The sequence below is a fragment of the Protopterus annectens genome, chromosome 13.part0 (genome assembly GCF_019279795.1).
Source record: "Protopterus annectens isolate FY-2018-M chromosome 13.part0, PAN1.0, whole genome shotgun sequence".
In the NCBI taxonomy this organism is placed as follows: domain Eukaryota; kingdom Metazoa; phylum Chordata; order Ceratodontiformes; family Protopteridae; genus Protopterus; species Protopterus annectens.
The window spans coordinates 159,309,529-159,333,124 of NC_056747.1; the positions used below are offsets into that span (position 1 = coordinate 159,309,529).

General features: G+C 43.6%; 1 protein-coding gene across 1 annotated transcript in view; it reads right to left on the bottom strand.

Moving 5' to 3' along the window:
- Positions 1–23,596, bottom strand: part of CPAMD8 (C3 and PZP like alpha-2-macroglobulin domain containing 8) — a 7,231,600-nt gene that overhangs the window by 5,060,427 nt on the left and 2,147,577 nt on the right. The window contains exon 14 of the mRNA XM_044054766.1: positions 22,301–22,462. Within this exon, the coding sequence (XP_043910701.1) occupies positions 22,301–22,462 (162 nt within the window). The remainder of the gene's footprint in view (positions 1–22,300; positions 22,463–23,596) is intronic.

Genomic DNA, 23,596 nt, shown 5'->3' on the forward strand with positions numbered 1-23,596 from the left:
TATAACAGAAGTAAATAGGATATATTACTGTGCAGCTAAATTAATAACTGATAAAGTCCTATTGCAAGAACATATGGTAGTGAGGGAAAGGAAGGGGAAAATTGAATACCATCATGGAAGTATTGAAAAGAGATAACTATAAAGCAATTAAGATAAGTGGCACTGTAAGAAGAACAGAGAACAAATCAACAAAAATACTAAGAAAGATAGACGTCATAAAAGCAATGCACAGTATTAGAACAAACCAGGATCTATCATGCACTATCGCAAATAAGCTAAAAATCTAATCACAGGTGAAAAAGATACACAGATAAATATAAAATAAGTAAATTTATTGATGACCCAAAAAAGTTTTATAGAGAGTTGGGAAAAGTACAGTTTTGTACCTACCATAAATGTAGATGTCCGATAGATATGCAACTGCAGTCATAACATATGGGTTGTTCTGCCTCAGGCAGCCCTGGGTCGGCCGGATTCCAAAGTCTGGGTCCGACGTCGGCTGATGTCGCATTTCTCTCCGACGTCAGAGCGGCTGGAGTACATAAGCATCAGCTGACGCCATTTTCTTCAGTGTTTCTTGCCCCAGATGCCAGGTGCCCTCCAAGGAAGGCTGTAATCAAATAATCAAATTGGAAGACAAAAACAGGATTCCAAACAAATAAGTAAGCAATAAACAGATACATCATAACAGATATCCCCAGCTAAGAGAAACAGGGATAGGAGTGGACCCAAGGCATAGAGGGGTATGGAGGGAGGGAAAATCCGACTGCAGTTGCATATCTATTGGACATCTACATTTATGGTAGGTACAAAACTGTACTATGTCCTTCAAGAATGCAACTGCAGTCATAACATATGGGTTGAATACCATAGCTTAGCTGGGGGAGGAGGAATGCTCTAGGAAAGAGATGGTGTGGCAATCAAACCCTGCAGGACTGCTAAAGCAAAGCCTGCTCTGGATCTGGAATATAAAGGGAGATTGTAGTGTTTGGAGAATGTATGCACGGAGCTCCATGTAGCAGCTTCTAGAATGTCTTTTGTAGGCACCCCTATTAAGAATGCTGTAGAGGTGGCTGTAGCTCTGGTGGAGTGTGGTCTGACATTGGCTGGAACATTCTTCCCATGGAAGGAATAACAAAATCTGATGCAATGTCCAATCCATTTTGAAATAGTCTGTTTGGAAATTGCTTTTCCTTGTACTCCAGGGCGTAAGCTACAAAAGCTGATCAGACTTCCTACTGGTCTTGGTTCTGTCCAGGTAGTAGCGAAGTTGTCTGTGAATGTCCAAGGTATGCAACAGTCTTTCCCCTTTGCTCTCAGGATTGGGGAAGAAAGTAGGCAGGTGAATAGCTCGATTTAAAGAAACCCTAGATACCACCTTTGGCATAAAAGTAGGGTTGGTTCTTAAGGAGACCCTGTCTCTGTGAAAGATTATGAATGGTGGTGTCGCCATTAGGGCCTGTAGTTCCGAAACCCTTCTTGCTGAGGTAATTGCCAACAGGAAAGCTGTCTTCCATGATAAAAATTGTAAGTCCACTGAAGCTGCTGGCTCAAAGGGAGGTAGAGTCAGTTTCTCTAGGACAAAGTTGAGGTCCCAAGCTGGCAATGGAGCCTTTCTTGGTGGCTTAATGTACTTGATTCCCCTGAGGAATTGCCTTAACAGAGGATGTGAAAACACAGGCGGATCAGTGTTGTATCTAGCTGAGATAGCTGAAGCATGTATCTTTATGGAAGAATATGAGAGTCCATTCCGTAGCATATCTGCCAAATATTCCAGGATGAGTGGGATATTCAATAATGATGCATCATGTCCCTTGCTGGTATTCCAAATGCTGAATCTCTTCCATTTTGCTAAGTAAACCTTTCTGGTGGATGGTCTTCGAGCTTCTGTTAATATCCGCTGGACTTCCTTGGAGAGAGATAGATTGAGGTTATTCATGGGATCTCCCAGGCTGTTAGCTGCAGTGTCTGAAGGTTTGGATGCACTGTTTTGAAGTTGTGCTGAGTCAAAAGTAGGGGCCATTGGGGAAGGGCCCACTTTTTGTTGTGACATATGCTCCGTAGTAGTGGGTACCAATGTTATCTTGGCCAGTCTGGAGCTATTAGGATCCCCTTGGGCCTCTCTGCTTTGATCTTTAGTAATACTGTGGTCATCAGTGGCAGAGGTGGGAATGCATAGATTTTTAGAAAGTTCCAGTTGAATGAAAGAGCATCTATTTTCCAAGCTTGTGGATGGTATGTCCTTGAACAGAATTTTTGTAGATGATGGTTGAGGTGGGAGGCAAATAGGTCTACTTCTGGCCTGCCCCATGTCGAGGTGAGTTGTGTGAAGATTTTCGGATGTAACCTCCACTCGTGTGGATCTATGAAATTCCTGCTTAGGCTGTCCGCCAGCACATTGTCTTTGCCTGGAACAAACTGGGATTGCAACTGTATGTTTAGGCTCAGTGATTTTTCCCAAAGATTCATGGTCAGTCTGCAAAGGGGGTAGGAATGAGTGCCCCCTTGCTTGTTTATGTACCACATCACAGTGGTGTTGTCTGTCCGTATCAGTAGATGGCCTTGCTGAAGTTGTTGTCGAAAGGCCTCTATGGCATGCATTACTGCCAGCATTTCCTTTTGGTTTATATGCAGATGTGTTTCCTTTGGAGACCATTGTCCTTGTATACATCTGCCCTCCATGTGCGCCCCCATCCAAGGTCTGAGGCGTCTGTGGTCATGGTCTGTGTTATCTGAGGTTTTTTGAATGACATACCTGTGTTTGCCTGGCTTACCGAGGCCCACCATAGGAATTCCTTTTGTAGGCATGGAATGAGCGGTATGGTTGTCTCTAGGTTGTTGCTGTGCTGAGACCATAGGCTTTTTAGGTACCATTGAAGCTTTCTCATGTGTAGTCTTGCTAATGGAACCAGGAGAATGCAGGATGCCATGTAACCCAGGGCCTGTAGGAATCCCCTTGCAGTCATCTGGGTGAGTTTTGCCAAACCTTTGAAGTAATGAGTTAACTTCTCTTGCTTGTCTTCTGTCAGGTAAGCCATTTGAGAGGCTGTGTCTAGATTGGCTCCTAAGAAGGTAATTTGCTGGGATGGCTGAAGTCTTGACTTTTGGAAGTTGACTGTGTATCCCAGAGCCTGTAGTAATTGTATGACGTAGTTCAAGTTTTTTGTCAAAATCAATTTGTCGTCCGCTTGTATGAGGCAGTCGTCCAGGTATGGGTAAATTTGGATCCCCTGGAGCCTGCAATGAGCAATTACTGAAGCCAGGCATTTTGTAAATACTCTGGGCGCAGTAGATAAGCCAAATGGCAATGCTGAGAATTGATAATGCTATGGCCCTGCAAGAACTCTGAGGTATCTTCTGCAGCTGTGTCTGATAGGGACATGCAGGTATGCCTCCTTGAGGTCCAGAGTAATCAGCCAAGACCCCTTGCCCAGCATGGGAAGGAGTTGCTGTAGAGTCAGCATTTTGAACTTTGGTACTATGAGAAAAGTGTTTAATGCGGACAAATCCAGTATTAGTCTCCATTGAGTTTCTTTTCTTGGAACAAGGAACAGTCTTGAGTAAAACTCCTGGCCTTGTTCTTGTTGTGGAACTCTTTCTATTGCTGTGATCTGAGCAAGCAGAGAAATTTGCTTGATAGCCTCTGCCCTCTGGTTTTGTGGTAGGTTTGGCATGCCTTGTTTTCTTGGTAAGGTATGAAAGTGGAACCTGTAACCTTGGTCTATAATGTCCAAAATCCATTTGTCCTTTGTCAATCTGTGCCAATTGTCTGAAAACAGAGATAATTTTCCGCCCAAGGGAGCTTCTATTTGCTCCTTGGTCAGCGGAAGTAGAGGAAAGTCATTGAGATTGTCCCTGTGGGGCAGGGGAAACCCCTGTGTCACTTCTTTGGTTTGCTGGTTGCCATTGTCGTCCCCTGTAAGAACCTCTGTATTGTCCTCTTCCTCGGCCACGCCTGTTTTACCCCTTTGAAATCTTTCAGGATTAGGAAAGGACCAGTTTTTAGAAGGCCAATTCCTGCTGAATCTGGGTGGCTGAACCTGGAGGAAATCTTTGACCGTCTGAACTGATTTTGCTTTTTCCTTGATGGACTTTAACACATCTTTAGCATTAGTACCAAAAAGCTTGTTCTTTTCCAAAGGTGCATCAAGAAGTTTTGCCTTAACATGATCTGGTAGAGGTTGTTCTTTTAACCATGCATGTCTACGAATGACTGCCCCTGTCATAGCTGTCCTACATGAAGCTTCCAATGCATCATATCCACACTGCAGAAAGTGATTGCTGACTTGCTGAGAATTATGTACAGCTTCCTGCAAAGACTTCCTGTCTAAAGGTTCAGGAGAGGCCAATGTTTTCTGTAAATCATCTAACAGGTAATCCTGATATTGAAACATATGAAAGAGGCAATTCAGAGCTCTCATAGATAAAGTAGTGGAGGTGTAGACCTTTTTCCCCCATCTCTCTAATGACCTAGCTTCCCTGTTGGAAGGCAAGGGATTTTTGGAGGTGGATGCTGAAACCCCTTTAGGTCCCTGAGAAATAGTTTCTAAATCAACAGCATGGGCCCTAAAGAAATGAGAATGTGTTTCTGGGACCCTATAATATCTGTCTGGCTTGGCTGGGGCAGGAGGAAGAGTATCCGGGGTAACACTGGAGTCAGAGTATAGGTCATCCAAAACATCAAGCACAGGAGGTATAGCCAGGGGCCTGTGTTGGGGCTTTTTAAGGAAGGTTCGAAGGCGCTTTCTGGAATCAGAATATTCCTGGCCTTGCCACTTGAAATGTTCCCTCATGGTATGCAGAACTTCCCCAAAAGAAATATCCTCAGGAGGGGAGGCCGAGGGGATGGAATCCTCTGCATCCGAGTCCTCATAGGTCTGGAAGGGCTCTTCCTGGCCATCGGAGTGAACAGAGTCCTCAGAATCTTCATCTGAAGGGATAGGGTCAGAGGGTTCAACCCTGGGCCTCTTAGGAGGAGGCTGGGATCCTCTCTCAGGATGGGCCTGTGAACCTCTAATCATGGAAATTAAGTCTGCGGCCATAGTCATGATTTGTGTTTCAGGAGTAGGCTGAGGTAAGGCCTTAGCAGTAAGGTGCTTGGTCTTGCTGGCTGCCTTAGCACGTGTGTAGGCCTTAATAGACATGGCCATAGGAGGCCTAGCAGCTCCACGTGCAGGAGTGACCTTATCTACAGCAATGGTCTCGGGCATTTCCTCGGTTTCAGTATCCGGAGGAAAATCTATAACTGGCGGTGTGGCCTCCGGTATCGGAGGTGTCGGTAAAGCGGTGTCTTCGGTTCGGAGCGGTGAAATAACCGTCTCAGGGGGAACCGGAGCACTCGCGGTAGGTTACGGCGTGGAGTCGGTGGAAGACGCGGGCCGAGGATGTCGGTCCCGGTCTTTTCGTTTCTTAGGAGTCTGCGATGTCGGAAGTTCCGACGGCATTGTATACGCAAATTTATCGCCGAAAAAGTCTTCAGCGAACTCCGCCCGGCGCCTAAGAGTGCGCTTATTGAAGCGAGCACAGGCGACACAGGCCGAGACGTCATGGTCTGGGCCAAGGCAAGGAAGACAGTAAGAGTGGAAATCCTTATGAGGTATTTGTTTACCACAAGACAGACAATTGTTAACTTTTTCAGTAATTTCTGACATCGGCTGAGGCAAGAAAGGTCCCCAACGGGGTACTTAGCTTTTTTGATTACTTCGGATTCAAAGAATACAGGAGCTGACCGACCGGCACTTGCGAACTGCTTCTGCTTTGGGCACCGCGCGGCAAGAAAGACTGAAGAAAATGGCGTCGGCTGATGCTTATGTACTCCAGCCGCTCTGACGTGGGAGAGAAATGCGACATCAGCCGACGTCGGACCCAGACTTTGGAATCCGGCCGACCGAGGGCTGCCTGAGGCAGGACAACCCATATGTTATGACTGCAGTTGCATTCTTGAAGGACATCAAGGTAAAACTAATTGAAAGACCACCAAAATAAGTAGAAATAGATACATTTATTTATTTATTTTACATTTGTTGACCGGGATAGTCCGACTGGATGCATGTCCACTTTCAGCGGTGGCCGGGGGAGAAAAGCTCCAAGGGTCAGCAGATACAGCATTACATAATACCAGCATTATACATTACAGACTATTTACAGAGATTACATAAGTAAGCAAGTTAAACAAGTTCCACAGGTTAGAGTTATGAAGATGTATTTATGAAGATCCTGTGGAACATAACGACACTAAATGGACAGAAAAAGTAATAGAAAGAATAAGAAGCTTAAAGGTAAAGGATATGAAATGGGATGAAGTAACAGACAAAGAGATTTAAACAAAGTTAAGAAAAGCCCCCAATAGGGCAAGATGCAGTACCTAACTTCTGGTTAAAAGTATTAACATCTTTGCACGAAGATTTAGCTATGAGTAAGAACTATTTATATGCACACCCTGAACAGACACGAAGCTGGCTACTAACAGGAAAAGCAATGCCACTACTTAAGAGTGAACCTGCAAGCTACCCTAAAAACTATAGACCAATAACTTGCCTTGTGACGACATATAAACTATACACTGGAATTGATGCTGACAGAGTTTATAGTCATTTAGAAGAAAACTCAATTATGGCAGTAGAACAAACGGGCAATAAAAGAAAGTCATATGGAACAAAGGATAGTACAGTTGTGTACACGTACCATAAATGTAGATGTTCAAGTGTATTCACTGTTGCAGTCCTTACAAAATGGGTTATCCGGCTCCTGGTAGCCCACAGTCGGCCAGAATACCAAAGTCCTTGGTATATGATGTCGGCTGCCTTTGGTTTAAGACTGACGTCAAGTACAAAAGAAGGCAGCCGATGCCATTTCCTCAGTTTTTCTTGGCTTAACTGTCAGGAGCCCCCAAAAAAGGTTAGACCAGGAAAAGAAAAATCCAGTCTGTGCCCTAGGAAAAAAGGGGGATGGAAGGGGGGAAACCAGGACTGCAAAAGTGAATACACTCGAACATCTACATTTATGTTAATTGTACACAACTGTACTATGTTCGTGTTTCACTGTTGCAGTCCTTACAAAATGAGTTGATTCCCAAAGCCCAGGAAAAAAAAAACAAAAGGGAGGAGGAACACCCACAGTTTAAGGGTTGGTAAGGATGCTCTAACACTGCAGTGGGAAAACCAGCCCTGGACTAGAAAAAGTACAGTTGTGTACCTACCATAAATGTAGATGTTCGAGTGTATTCACTGTTGCAGTCATTACACTTGGGTTATCCTGCTGGCAGGCTACCCGCAGTTGGCCTGAATTCCAAAGTCTAGGTCCAGTGTCGGTTGCTGTCACCTCTTCCCTGACGTCAGTGTGCCAGGGGTATAAAAGATGCAGCCGATGCCATTTTCTTCAGTTCTTCTTGCCCCAGATGTCAGGTGCCCCCAAATAGGAAGGCTAAAAATTATGCCAATAAGTATGCATGCAGTAAAATAAAATTTACTTCCTCTGCAAGCAAATACACCACATAGGTTGTATAGGATAGAGAAGTACAGATAAGTCCCAGCAAAGAAAAAGTGGGATGGTGGGTGGGTAACCTGGACTGCAACAGTGAATACACTCGAACATCTACTTTTATGGTAGGTACAAAACTGTACTATGTTCATCGTGTTTCACTGTTGCAGTCATTACACTTGGGTTGAATCCCAAAGCTGAGGTTGGGTGGCTGGGTCTAAATAGGATTAGGAGAGGCTATAAGGCCATGCAGAACTGCAGTGGCAAAGCCTGCTCTGGATTTAGAGTAAAGAGGTAAGTGGTAGTGCTTGGTAAAAGTGTGCACTGAGCTCCAGGTTGCAGCCTCTAAAATGTCTTTGGTTGGTACTCCTCTGAGGAAGGCTGCTGAAGTGGCTGCTGCTCTGGTTGAATGTGGCCTAATGCCCTTAGGGCACTGATTTGCCATGTTGTGAATAGCAGAAACTAATACAGTGGCCTAGCCATTTTGAATTGGTCTGCTTTGAGATAGCCTTTCCTTGTGATCCTGCAGCATATGCCACTAAGAGTTGCTCAGTCTTTCTGAAAGCTTTAGTTCTGTCCAAGTAGAAGCGTAGTTGTCTGTCTATGTCCAAAGAATGCAGGAGTCTCTCACCCTTATTCTGTGGATTTGGATAAAAAGTAGGCAAATGAATGGTTTGGTTAAGGGCCACACTGGACACTACCTTAGGCATAAAAGTGGGGTTAGTCCTCAGAGAAACCCTGTCTGGATGGAAGATGATAAAAGGTTCCACAGCCATGAGTGCCTATAACTCTGAGACTCATCTTGCAGAGGTTATTGCTAGGAGCAGAGCTGTTTTCCAAGATAAGAACTTTATTTCAGCTATATTGGCTGGCTCAAAAGGCGGTAGTGTGAGTTTTTCCAAGACATAATTAAGGTCCCAAGCAGGTATTGGTGCTCTCCTTGGGGGTCTTATGTTTTTGGCCCCTCTGAAGTACTGCCTTAGCAACGGATGTGAAAAAATTGGTGGTTCCATATTATAATGAGCTGAAATGGCAAAGGCATGGATTTTAATTGATGAAAAAGGTAGGCCTTTGTCCAGCATCTCAGTTAGGTATTGTAAAATCTGAGGAATATTTGGTACAAACGTGTCAATTCCTTGTGCCTGATTACAAGCACAGAATCTTTTCCATTTTTCTGCATAAGATTTCCTGGTACTGGGCCTCCTGGCCTCCAAAATAACATCCATCACTGCTTTAGAGAGAGGTGTGTTCTGAATGGCTACATTATCCGCCATGCTGCCAGATTTAGGGTTCTGAGTTGGCTGTGCAGGATCTGATTTTTCGTTGAATCAGTAAGTGAGGAATTAAAGGCAATGTCCAAGCTGGGCCCTGAGACAAGCTCTTTAGGATTGGGTACCAGTGCTGGCGGGGCCAGTCTGGAGCAATCAGAATAATTTTTGGCTTCTCTTGTCTGACCTTTAGGAGTACCTTGGGAAGGAGAGACAGAGGAGGAAAGGCATATACTGTTAGGTTTTTCCAGCTGAATGATAGAGCATCCACTTCCCATGCTTGCTTGTGATAAGTCCTTGTGCAGAATTCCCATAGTTGGCAGTTGTGAGGGGAGGCAAATAGATCTATGTCTGGGCATCCCCATTTCTTTGTTATCATGCTGAAGACTTGTGGATGCAGTTGCCACTCATGGGGATCCGTGAGGTTTCTGCTTAGTTCGTCTGCCAGAGTATTTTTCTTTCCTGGCAGGAATTGTGCTTGCTGGTGTACTTTAAAAGTCAATGCTGTGTCCCACAAGGTCATGACTTGTCTGCAGATGGGGTAGGAATGTGCATCTCCCTGCTTGTTTATGTACCACATGGCTGTAGTATTGTCCGTCCTTATCAGTAGTTGTCCTGGATGAAGTAGATCCTTGAAAGCTGTCAGGGCATTTTCAACAGCTAGCATCTCTTTTTGATTGATATGAAGATGCATTTGGCTTGTGGGCCATGTGCCCTGAATACATTTTCCTGCCATGTGGGCCCCCTGGCATAATCTGATGCATGTGTTGTTTTTGTCTGCCTGGCTGTGGGTAGGGTGAATGGCTGTCCCTTGTTGTGGTGACAGGCCTGTGCATACCATCGAAACTCCTGTTGCAGGCAAGGAATGAGGGTAATTAATGTTTCCAGACTGTGACAATGTTGAGTCCAAACACTTTTTAGATACCATTGTAGTTTCCTCATATGCAGTCTGGCATATGGAATTAGCAGAATGCAGGATGCCCTGAAGCCCAAAGCCTGCAGAATTATCCTTGCAGATAACTGGGTCTTTGTTGCCAACATTTTGAAGTAAGAAGTCAGTTGCCTTTGCTTGTCTGGCGTGAGATAAGCCATCTGGGCAGTTGTATTTAAACTTGCACCCAGGAATATTATCTCTTGAGAGGGTAATAGTTTTGATTTCTTTTCGTTTACTGTGTACCCTAGGCAAATTAATAATATTTTTACAAACGCCAGATGCTTTAGTAGAATGTTCTTGTTCTCTGCTTGAATAAGGCAATCATCCAAGTAAGGATATATTTGAATTCCTCTGTCTGCAAAATGCAATTACTGGTGCCAGGCATTTTGTAAAGACCCTGGGCGCAGTAGATAAGCCAAAGGGCAGTGCAGAGAATTGGTAGTGCATTGAGCCAGCTATGAATCCGAGGTATCTTCTGCAAGATTGTCTGATTGGTACATGCAGGTACGCCTCTTTTAGTTCCAAAGTTATAAGCCAAGCGTTCTTGCCCAGCATGGGCAGAAGCTGCTGCTGAGTTAACATTTTGAATTTTGAAACATCCAGAAATGTATTTAGAATAGAAAAGTCCAGTATTGGCCTCAAGGCTTTGTCCTTTCTGGGTACCAAGAAAAGTCTTAAGTAAAATCCTCGTCCCTGTTCTTGCTATGGTACTCGCTGACTGGCCCTCATGTCCATGAGGGATGAAACTTGTTTTTGTGCTTCTGCCCATTGATTATGTGGCAGGTCTGGCATACCTTTTGCCCTTGGCAGGGTATGAAAGTGGAACCTGTAGCCCTGGGACACTATATTCAAGACCCATTTGTCCTGGGTGATCATGTGCCAATTTGGAGAAAAAAGTGCTAGTTTTCCCCCTAAGGGGGCTGACAAAAGATAAGTGCTTGGTGCTGGCAGAGGGAAGTCATTGGGACTGTTTCCTGTATGGCTGTGATTCGTCTTCTCCACTTTTGGAGGTAGAAGCGCCCCACTGTTTAGGCCTGTATGAGCCCTGGGGCTGGGATCTGCCTCTGGGGCATCTGAATCTGCCTCTTTGTGGCCTGTCTGACATTGGAAAGGACCAATTCTTTGTAGGCCAGTTCCTGCTGAATCTGGGTGGCTGCACCTGTAAGAAATCCTTTACTGTTTTTGCATAGATTTCGCTTTGTCCTCCATTTTTTTCAACACCTCCTCTGCTTTAACACCAAATAAAGTATGCTGTAATGGAGCATCTAGAAATTTTGCTTTAACATGATCAGGCAGATTCCGTTCCTTTAACCAAGCATACCTTCTAATGACAGAACCCATATCTGCGGCCCTGCAAGAGGCCTCCAAAGAATCAAAACCACATTGCAATGTGTGCTTTTTCCCACTTGTTCAGTAGCATGCAATAAATCCTGCATTTCCTTATTTTCTGCACAATCAGAATCTGACATTTTCTGTTTTAGCAGTGACATTAAGTATTGCTGATATTTAAGCATATGAAATTGACAGTTTAAAGCCCTCACAGCCAAAGTAGTAGAAGTGTAAACCTTTTTCCCCATCTGTCTAGCGCCCTTGAATCCCTGTCAGAGGGGATAGGGTTTTTTTGCAGTAGAAGCCTTGACCCCTTTGGGACGCTGAGAAATAGTTTCTGGGTCAGCAGGTGGGTTTTTATAAAGGAATTTATGTGAATCTGGAACCCTGTAGTATCTGTCTGGTTTAACAGGGGCAGGGGGTAAAGAATCAGGAGAAAGGCCGGATTCTGAAAATACATCATCTACAATGTCTAACACAGGAGGAATAGCCAGAGGTCTGTGTTGAGGTAGTAAAAGAAAATCTCTAAACCTTTTCTTAGATTCTGAATAGTCTTGGCTCTCCCAATGGAAGTGCTCCCTCATGGTATGCAGGGTTTCCCCAAAAGAATAGTCCTCAGGCGGGGAGGCTGAAGGGATAGATTCTTCAGCATCAGAATCCTCATAAGGAGGAAGAGAGTGTATTCCTGTTCAGAGGAGGAATCAGAGGAAATGGAAACCTGATCTGAAGATTCATATTCTGTCTCTTGCCTAGACCCTCTTGTCAGGAGGGGGATGGGAATCCCTGATCAATGTAATTAGGTCTTCGGCCATTTTGAGCATCTGTTTTTTAGGCAAGGAAGTCTGTCCAGGAGAATGCTGTACTTGTTTCTTTGTCTTTAGAGCTGCTTTAGTCTTTGCTTTGGAAGCTGAAGTAGGCTTTAACATATAACTGTGTAAGTCTGAAAACATCCTCAGAAGCCGATGCCTGCTCAGCGGCTCCGGACCCATCTAAGGGAATAGTTTCCAAGTGTCCAATACCTTGAGTATCCAGAGGCCTAGCTGGCTTCACGTGGGAGAAGTCAGCGGCCTGTGGCTCTGAGGTAGCGGGCGTCAGGGGATGCGAAAGCGCCTCACTGAGAACCGGCGACTGGCTTAGCGGAAGCCTCGTCATCGGCTTTGGACCTCGTATGCCTGTCCTTTTCTTTTTCCTTGCGCTTTTTAGAAACTCCGGTCGTCGGTTGTTCCAACGGCATTATATAACTGAATCTTTGGCCAAAGTAATGAAAAGCAAAATCGTACCGACGCTTAACAGTGTGTTGGTTAAATCTAGCATAAAAACGACAGCTAGCAACTTTGTGATCAGGGCCTAGGCAAGGAATACAGTGAAAAGTGAAAATCCTTATGAGGTATTTGCTTCCCACAAGAAATACAATTGTTGACTTTTTCTGACATTGGTCTGGAGCAAGAAAAAAGTTTCCCCAACGGGGTACTTAGATTTAATGAAGACTTCGGATCTGAAATTTGTCTTTGAAAATCTCAGGAGTCGGCTGACCGGCACTTGTGAACTGCTTTTGCTTCGGGCACCTCGCGGCAAGAAAGACTGAAGAAAATGGCGTTGGCTGCATCTTTTATACCCCTGGCGCACTGACATCAGGGAAGAGGCGACAGCAACCCACGCCGGACCTAGACTTTGGAATTCAGGCCAACTGCGGGTAGCCTGCCAGCAGGATAACCCAAGTGTAATGACTGCAGCAGTGAAACATGATGAACATCAAGGGTAAATTGCAATGCTTAGTGAAAGTGTGGACAAAAGTCCAGGTAGCTGCTTCCAGGATGTCCCCAGTAGGTACACCTCTTAAAAAAGCTGCTGAGGTAGAGGCTGCTCTAGTAGAATGGGTCCTAATACTCTGTGGAGGAACCTTGCCATGCTGTAAGTAACAAAAGTGAATACAATGAGCCATCCACTTAGAAATGGTCTGTTTTGAAATAGCTTTGCCCTGAGCTCCAGGAACAAAACTGTCCAACAACTGATCTGACTTTCGAAAAGGTTTAGTCCTGTGCAGGTACAATCTAAGCTGTCTATGCACATCCAGGGAATTCAGTAACCTTTCTCCTTTATTCTGAGGATTAGGAAAGAAAGTAGGCAGGTGGATAAGACTGGTTAAGAGTCAGGCTAGAAACCATCTTAGGCATAAAAGAGGGATTAGTTCGAAGAGAAACCCGATCTACATGGAAGACGATAAAAGACTCAACTGCCATTAAGGCCTGCAGCTCAGAAACTCTTCTAGCTGAAGTAATGGCCAAGAGAAAGGCAGTTTTCCAGGAGAGAAACTTCAAATCTGCTGAGGCAACTGGTTCAAAAGGAGGCAGAGTAAGTTTCTCAAGTACAAAATTAAGATCCCAAGCAGGAGTAGGTGCCCTTCTGGGAGGCATTAAATTGCTAACACCCCTGAGGAACTGTTTCATCAAGGGATGAGAGAAAATGGGTTGCTCAAAGGAACAATGAGCAGAAATAGCTAAAGCATGAATCTTGATAGAAGAAAAGGAAAGTACACCATTAAGAAAGCCTGCCAGATAGTTAAGAATAAGAGGAAGAGTAGGTTGAGAAGGGTCTTCCCCTCTAATCTGCATCCAAATGGAGACTATTTTCCACTTATCTGCGAAAGATTTCCTAGTGCTAGGTCTCAAGATTTCCTAGTGCTAGGTCTCCTGGTCTCACAAGGACCTCAACCACCTGTTGGGAAAGGTTTAAATTATGAGCCAGGCTGCCAAATGTAGAAACTGAAGATGAGAATGCAGAATTTTTCCCCCCTCTTGAGCCAAGAGATCTGGTATCAGAAGAAGATGCCAAGGCTGAGACTGGGAGAGACTGCGAAGAAGTGGATACTAGTGTTGCCTGGGCCAGTCCGGAACTATGATGATGGCCCTTGGTTTTTCGCCCCTTATCTTTAACAGCACTCTGGGAAGAAGAGGCAGAGGAAGGAATGCATAGATCGAGAGCTGTGTCCAGGGGAAGGACAGAGCATCCACTTTCCAAGATTTGTCGTGATGATCTCTGGTGCAAAATGTTGGAAGAAGGTGGTTAGTCGGAGATGAGAAGAGATCCACCTGGGGAATGTCCCAATGTTGAATGATGTGATAGAAGATGGTCTTGTTTAGTTGCCACTTGTGAGGATTCAGGACCTGCCTGCTCAACCGGTCTGCCAAGGTGTTGAGCCTTCCTGGAAGAAACTGAGCTATCAGATGAATGCCCATTGAAGCTGCCATGGACTATGGTATCATGCTTTACAGGGGGTAAGAGTGAGCTTCTCCCTGCTTGCTGATGTACCACATGACTGTGGTGTTGTCTGTCCTGACTAGAAGAGTAACAGGAGAGAGAAGATGCTTGAAAGCCATCAAGGCCTGCTGGACTGTCACCAATTCCTTCAGATTTATGTGCAAATGAACCTGTTGATAGTTCCAAGTCCCCTGAATGCATCTGCCCTCTAGATGTGCTCCCCATGCATAGTCCGAGGCATCTGTGGTGAGAGTCTGGCTGGCAGGACGTGGACAGAATGGCAGCCCTTTGCTCTGTGCACAGACCATCGCTCACCAAAGGAATTCTGTCTGCAGGCAGGGAATCAGAGGAAGAATCAAGTCTAAATCCTGTGTGTGTTGACACCAAAGGTTTTTGAGGTACTATTGTATTTTCCTCATATGCAGTCTGGCATACGGAATCATCAGAATACATGAAGCCATGAATCCCAGGGCATGCAGGAATTGCCTTGCAGAGAGCTGGGTCATGCTTGCCAAATTCTTGAAGTAATTTGAAAGATCCATTTGTTTCTCTTGAGGGAGAGATACCATCTGGGCGGCTGTGTTCAGACTCACTCCAAGGAATACAATCTCCCTGGTGGGTACCAATTTTGACTTCTTTTCATTGACAGTGTAGCCCAAAGAGGTGAGAAGGTTCTTTACAAAGTCCAAATCCTTTAGAAGTTGCTCTGGAGAGTTTGCCTGAATAAGAATCGTCCAAGTAAGGGCAAATTTGAATGTTTCTTTGTCTGCAAAAAGCAATGACTGGAGCCAGGCATTTTGTAAAAACTCTGGGAGCAGTAGATAAGCCAAAGGGCAGTGCAGAGAACTGGAAGTGCCTGTTCCCTGCCCTGAAGAGAAGGAACTGCCTGCAGCTTTCTCTTATTGGGATGAGCAGATAAGCTTCATTGAGATTCACAGTCAACAGCAACTGCTGAAGGGTGAGCATTTTGAACTTGGGAATCACCAGTAAAGTGTTTAGAATGGACAAATCCTGAATAGAGCACCAGGTGCCCCCTTTTTTGGGAACCAGGAAAAGTCTTGAATAGAAACACTGACCTATCTGTAGTGCAGGAACTGGCTCTATTGCTCCCAGGTTTAGCAAAGAAGAAACTTGTTTTTCTGCTCTGCCCTTTGATGTGGGGGGATATCTGGGTATCCATTGTAGACTGGGAAGGTGTGAAAGGAGAACTTGCAGCCTTGGGACACTATTTTGAGCACCCATTTGTCATCTGTGATGGTGTACCAGACATCTGCAAAAATGGCTAACATTCCCCCCAAAGGAAACCCTGGGTCCGTAGAGGCAGGCAGGGGAAGGCCGGAGTCATTGGGAATGCTTGCTTTAGGAAGTTTGCTTAGAACTCCCCGATTTGGAAGAGGAAGGCTGCCAGTGCCGTGTCTTTCTTTTGAGGGGTGGAAGTCTGTCCCCTAGAAAACCTGTAATCTCTAGGCCTAGTGCGACCCTGTTTACTAGGGTCAGGAAAAGTCCAGTTCTTAGAAGGGTAATACCTACTAAAACGAGAAGGCTGAACTTGCACAAAATCCTTAACAGTTTGCATACATTTGGCCTTATCCTCCAACTTTTTCAACACCTCTTCTGCTTTGCTACCAAAAAGACTGTCCTTGTGCAAAGGCACATCCAATAATTTAGATTTGACAGGCTCAGAAAAGGGCTGTTCCCTGAGCCAAGCATCTCTTCTAATAACAGAACCAGTGGCTGCTGCCCTGCCTCCAAAGTATCGAAACCAAAATGTAGAGAATGTTTAGTGACAAGAGTGGCAGAATTCAGTAAATCTTGCATGTCTTTACTCTCCCATCAGGGAAGGAACACCAGCAATTTTAGCCTCAATGACCTCCAAAGTACACTGCTGATACTTAAGCATATGAAAAAGACAATTAACAAAGCTAATATAGCCAGGGTGGAGGAAGTATAAACCTTTTTGCCCCATCTATCCAAGGCCCTAGATTCCCTGTCAGAAGGGGACAGGCTTTTTAGCAACGTGGCTTTAACACCTTTAGGGCCCTGAGAAATAATCTCTGGATCAGCAGTAGGATTTTTGAAAAGGAACTGATGAGAATCTGGAACTCTATACCTGTCAGGCTTTCTGGGAGCAGAAGGAACAGAATTAGGAGTCAAAGAATTCTCCATGAAAACATCATCAATAACTTCCAAAACTGGAGGGATAGCCAAAGGCTTATGCTGTGGCAAATCCAAGAATTCCCTAATCTGTTTCTTACACTGAAGGTAGTCCTGACTTTCTCATTTAAAATGCTCCCTAAGAGTATTCAGAGCATCTCCAAAAAAAAAATCTTCTGGAGGGGAGGCAGAAGGGATGGAGTCTTCTGCATCAGAATCCTCCAAACCAGAAAAAAAGTTGAGAGTTTCCCTCTTCATCAGCAGAGGTGCTGGAAACCTCAGAGTCTGACGCAGACAAAACTTCTGGGAACAATTCCCTAGCCCCCTTAGAAGGAGGTGGCTGAGAGTCCCTGATAAGGGTCAAGAGATCACTAGCCATCTTGATCATCTGAGAATGAGGCATTTGAGAGGAGGCCAGCACCTGCTTTGGAGTAGATGTTTGGCTGGAAAGCCGGCTAGAAAGCCGGATGGACTCAGGAGGCCTAGCCACCGCAGTAGTCTGAACCAAGGTCGTCGGTCTGGATCTGGTCTCCGGGTGGAGAAGAGAGGCCTCAGAAGCCGGCGCTTGCTTAGCGGCTCTGGATCCTTCTGAGGCAGTGACTGGCGGAGGGTCAGAAGACGAAGTGGTAGCCTGCAGGATGGAGGACTCAGAAAAGGTCTCCACAGATGCCTGCTGCTGAGCATCAGCGGACTGCAGGGGCGAAGAAAGCGCCTCACTGACTACTGCTGGGTCGACAACCAACTTAACAGGGACGTTGGTTAATATGACCCTAAGCCTGTCGAGGTCCTTATCCTTGCGCTTTTTAGGAACATCTGAAGTCGGGAGACCAGAAGTCGCCATGTCGACGAACTTAGGCCAAACACCAAAATGCTTGAACAAGATCCTAGCTCTACGGCGAATGGTACGTGGGTTGAAAGAAGCACCAAGAACACAATTAGGGACGTCGTGCTCAAGGCCCAAACAAGTTACACAATAGGAGTGAAAATCACTGTGCGGAATCTGTTTTCCATAGGCAAGACAGTTATTAACTTTCTCTGACATTCGTTAAAGCAAGAAAAGAGGGTCCCCAACGGGGTTCTTCAACTAAGCAGTCAGAATACAAAAAGAAAGTACTCAGCCGACCGGCACTAGTGCAAAAAGCTTCTGCTTTGGGCTCCACGGCAAGAAAGACTGAGGAAATAGCGTCGGCTGCCTTCTTTTGTACTTGATGTCAGGATTAAACCGAAGGCAGCCGACATCATATGCCAAGGACTTTGATATTCTGGCCGACTGTGGACTACCGTGAGCCGGTTGACCCATTTTGTAAGGATTGCAACAGTGAAACACGATGAACATCATCTGTTGTTAAAGACATAGTGGAGAACTGTAAAAAGGGGAAGAATCTACGTATGACATGGATTGACTACAAAAAAACATTTGGTAGTATCCCGCATTCATGGATAAGAGTGTGCTTAAAAATTTATAAGGTACACCCTACACTGATGGACTACATTACAGTGACCACGAAACAGTGGCAGACCACTCTGCAATTAAGTTATGATAAAAGACAAATTATTATTACAGGGATAAAAATTCAAAGGGAGATATTCCAGGGTGACTCTGTCACTGCTGTTATTCTCTCTTGGCCTTAACCCATTAAGCTGTTTACTTAGCTTAGGCCATGGCTATAATTTGTCTCCTAGAAAACAACATCTTCTCTTTGTCAGTGATTTAAAACTGTATAGCTCATCAGACGAGGAACTGAAAGAACAACTGCAAGTTGTCAAAATTTTTTCAGATGATATAAGAATGTCATTTGGTCTTGATAAATGTGCAAAAGCAACCTTTAAAGCAGGAAAACTGCAGCACCAAGAAAACATCAGTTTGGGAAAAGAATGAGATACAAAAGAACTTGAGCAAGAGGGAGTGTATAAATATTTGGGAACTGATGAAGGATCAGCAATAAAACATTAACAAATGCGAATAAAACTTAGTAATTAATACTTTTAGAAGACTTTAATCCTGAAAACAGCGATGACATCTACGAACAAAATCCAAGCTATAAACCAATTTGCTCTTCCTGTCCTAACTTACAGTTTTGGAGAAATTGACTGTCCCTAAAATGTATTTCTTATATTAGATAGGAAAATAAGAAAGATGCTTCCTGCTCACCAAATGATTTATAAAAAAAATCACTTCATACCAAGATTATATATTCCCCATTCTGAAGGAGGGATGGACTACCTTGAAATTGATTACATGTATAGATCTGCAATTGTGGGACTCCACACATATCTAATGACCTCAAGACCCAAATGTAGTAAAAGTTTTGAAACATGAGGAGAGTAAATCTAAGATGACTTCTCTGCTTAATCTAGCAGAAGAATATCGGCATATTTTGAAAGCATAAATATCGAACGCAACTCGGGAAAGTTCGTATCTACACTATTCCCAGCTCTGTCAAAGGCCTTTGACACCTTCTCACACAGCCTACTTATATATCCCAACTCTCCACCCTACACCTCTCTCCCACCACCATCGCCTGGTTTTCCACCTACTTGTCCAACCGCCAACAAGCTGTCCAATGAAAAACTTCAACCTCCCCCTTCCTTCCCACACCCACAGGTGTCCCACAAGGTTCTGTTCTTGGCCCTCTTCTCTTCAACCTATTCATTAACAACTTTCACCAATCCATCCCAGATTCATCTATCATCCAATATGCAGATGACTCGACAATTATCTGCTTAGCCTTCTCCCCCTCCGAACTCCTATCAAAAACCCAACTAGCCTTCTCCAAAACAGAAACCTGGATGCAGTCTAGCCATCTGGCACTAAATGCAAATAAAATCAAACTAATGTTTTTTTTTCCCTTACCAAAAACTCCATTGACAAATCCACATTAACCATACAGAGCCAAAACAACACCCTCTGTGAAATTGTTCAGCACCAAGCTTCTTGTCATCATTATTGATGAAGAACTAAAATCTGACACCCACATCCACTCCACAATCAAGAAAACCCACCAAAAGTTAAGTCTCACCAAAAGTTAGCAAAACCGTTCCTAAGCCACTCTACGCGTCAAACTCTTGCGTTCACCTTCCTACTCCCCTGCCTTATGTATGGTGCCCCTCTTTTCACCAATTTCCATCTTGGCCTTCAGACCAAACTTGAATCCTGGTACCACAAGATCTCCAAATTTGCAACCAATTCAAAAAACTCATCTCACCACTGCCACTCCCTCCTCACCCTCAACTGGCTTGAACTACCTCAGTTACCTACAACTTACCATTGCCCACAAGCTCATCTTTAAGCCTGCCAACTGCCCAGCTCTCACTACTTCCTTAAAACCTTACATTCCCAACCACTCACTCAGATCCAGAAAACAAAATCTCCTTCAGGTCTGCAAACCTGCATGACCTCCTGGTCATCTACTGTTGTCCCAATCCTTAGCTAAACAGTGGAACTCTCTCCCCAAACAAACACATACGCAACCTACCTAACCATACAAATTTCAAATCTCAGCTACTCTCTCATCTTTCATCCAAATGAGAATGCCCTTGCCATGCTCCAACTTAAACCCCTCCCCCCATCCCACCTTGCATTGGCTCATCCAACTACCTCTACTATTACTTCATCCCACCCAAAACAATCCCTCTCCTACTTCTTCTTCTTCTTTTGGCTTTTCCCAGTTAGGGGTCGCCACAGCGGATCATCTGTCTGCTCATGATTGGCAGTGGAGTTTTACGGTGTCGAGTTGCCAGCCCGGCGCCCAACCTTCCACAGAAGGCACACACACACACACACTCACACCTAGAGCCAATTTAGAGTGTCCAATCCACCTACTGCATGTCTTTGGGATTCTCTCTAATATCTATTTTACTATACTCTTTAATCTCAAATATACTATTACCCTCTCCATGCATATTTTCCTAATCTAATAATGGCTAGCAGCTATATATTTTGAAATTTTAAACCTACAATTGAGTTTATAACAAAAATATTCACTTTATGTATATGTTGAAATTTCTGTATTGAATTATGTCTATTCATTTTTGTAACATTGTGAAAAGCCAATTGCAAATATCATGGAGCTTATCCGTAAATGTTTAATTAGCTGTATGAACTATGTCCTTTTGTAACATGTGAAATGTAACTTGCAATTATTGTGGAGCTTTTTTCCCGGGGCCTCCACTAAAAACGGGCTCTTCTTGGCTCAGTGGACTTCCCCGGTCATCAAACTTAAATAAAGAAATAAAATAAATTAAGCAGGAATGAAAATCAAACCAAAAGTAGATAAAAAGCCAGGCATCAACTGAATGTGCCAAAAAACAAAAGAAAGATTATAAGGTGAAGGATTAGATGAGAAGGCAAGCAATGTTGAAAATGCATAAATACAGTTCAAAGTATAGAAAACTTCTGGGAGCACCTCATGTTGATAAGTAATGAGCACAGGAATGGTTAAGAAGAGGCAAATTCATCCAAGAGATGAAAGGTTAATATTGGCACCCCACGACAGTGGGCTACGTACACGGTGGTTTACAAAGTCCATTGAACATGTGGGAGAAACAGACAAATTTAGGTTTTGTAAAACCAAACAAACAGTTGCACACTTCGTTGCTGGTTATGACATACTAATGGCAGGAGGACTGTGTACTGCAAGGCATAATAATGTGGCAAGACTGTTGCAGTGGGGATTGTGCAAACATTATGGTATTAAAGTGGCTGAAAAACACTGGAAACATTAGCCACAAAGCATCACAGAAAATGATGAAGTTTACATTACATGGGATCACCCATTACCAACAGCTCAAAAGATAGATGCTAGAAAATCAGCTATAGTGGTCCACGAAAAGAAGACAAAAGCATAACTGAAATCGCCACACCCACTGACTACAGTGTCTTGGGTACAGAGAGAGACAAATTCATAAAATATCAGGACTTACAGGCAGAAATGAAAGCAATGTGGAAGAAAGATACACAGACAGTTCCAGCAGTAGAAAGAGCAATGAGTGTTATAAAAAATAATCTACAATCGTATTTAGACATGTTACCAATACATGTAACCATACGAACTGCAGGAGTCGTCATTACTGGGCACATTGCGGGTGCTGTGAAGGGGACTTCTGGCTGACATCAAAGATTGAAACAATACAAATTTCATGAACTTTTAATCGTACTTTGAAGTCCATTCCTGTCATAGTATCAGCAACCCAAAAGACCCAGAAAAAAAAAAAATTGCCCATCTGATCTGAGGGTGAAAGCTCTTATCACCCCTAAGACAATACTTGCTATAAAATTGGATAAAACAAGGATAACCATTTTTTAGGATGGGGAGGAATGCCCTGAAATGGGAAAAGGGATTCCAAATGCTATTTGCACCTCTGCTGGATAAGTCTCAGAACTTGCCTGTCTGAGATAGCCTAATGCCACTGGGGAAGATTTAGTGAGGGGAGAGCTCTGAAGGGCTGCCAGGGTTGTGGTGCGGGCGGGGGGGGGGGGGAGAAGCAAATAGTCACTGACTTTTTGGACTGTCTTTGGTTATGGGAGACCCCACCTTTTCTTCTCTGAGGTTCTTTGCCATGTTATTTATTTATGTATTTATTTTAATTCTAGTTGTTAGAGGTTTGTAAAGATCTCTTACTCTGCTTCTTGGAAAAATATCATAAGAAAGGCAACTTTTTTTTTTTTTATTGAACTAAGAAATCGCAGGTTGAAAAACATGAGTAACCTCTTGAATCAAAATTTCCTGTGTGATCAAATCTTTTTAGGTCCTCAACAGTACAATGGCCAAATAATAAAGCTTTGTCCACAATTATAAATGGAAGATCATGCAGAATTTTAGCCATATTAGATACAAAAATAAATAAGAATATTGAAAGCTTAGTAAACATTCCTTACAGTAAAAGCAAAGCTGGCATCTTTAGTAATACGCCAGTGCCATGGAAATACAGAACGTCGTCTTCGGCGACGAGATGATAGTCCAGGCCACCAAAAGTGCCCATCATCCTTTTGAATTCCAAAGGTATCAGAAACATCATACTCCGCTAGTTCTTGAAAAATCTGTACAAACATACAAAACAAAACAAAACACACGTTAAACAGTTCTGAAAGCAATCCTGGATGACTAACTGAAAATAAAGCAATGAACTAATCTGTCTCAAATTTGTAGCTAGCTTTATAATGAGGAATGACTGACAATACAGCAAGGATTCAAAATGTCACACCTCCCAGTATCACTTACACTGATACAGGTAAACTCATGCACTTGTTACTTAAGGTCAAAGCTAATAAGTTCTATTTCCTGCTCTTTCAAACAAACCTACAAGAGCCTTTATATATCTACTTCATCCAAGATTAGAATTATGAATTTTTAAATGGGTCCACAGCTTGACTTCTCACATAGCTACAAGTGGTTTTATCATCCATGTTAACTGTTATTCATTTTTGTTAATATTTTTTGAAACACTAAAATGTGCACATGTAAACCTTCCAGGCTTCCCACTGCACCAAGCATTAAAGGAAATTTCACCATTTTATGTGCGCGTGTGTGCGTGAGCGTGTATCTGTCTCTGTGCAGAAAGTACGTTGAGTAAGAACTCAGCATAACAGTAGAGGTCCTACTTAAAACTGTTGCAGTATTGCTTATTATTCAGATATCTTGACAAGGGTAGCCACATGTCCAAGCCAGCATACCAAAGCATGGGCCCCTTCCAAGCACAGTATATCAGACTTATGTCCTGCATCCTAAAATATGATGTACATAAGTGACATACAAAAAAAACCCTCGGAAATTAAACGCTCTAGAAGAACAGGTGCAGTATACAAGACAGAAAAGATCACAGTACATGTACATCAGGAAAAAGAAAAAGAAGCCCCCTCAGCCAAAGGATAAAAAAGAAAACCTAACATATAATCAATCTGCAATAAAGTCTCCAGGAACAGATGATATTCCTGTGGAAGTTTAGAAGCTAGGAGGAAGAAAGTCAGAGATCTGGAAGATTTTGTTTAAGAGTATTTTAAAAGGAGGGGAAGCAGCAATATCTTGGAAGAAAAATGTGTCGGCTGTATTGCTCAAAGACCCATTTCAATTTTAAACCATGACGTGTTAATATCTAAACTAACTAAAAAAAATGGCAAAGGTACTGCCAAAATAGATAGATATGTATTCATATGTTTTTTGTGGAGGGAAGGCAA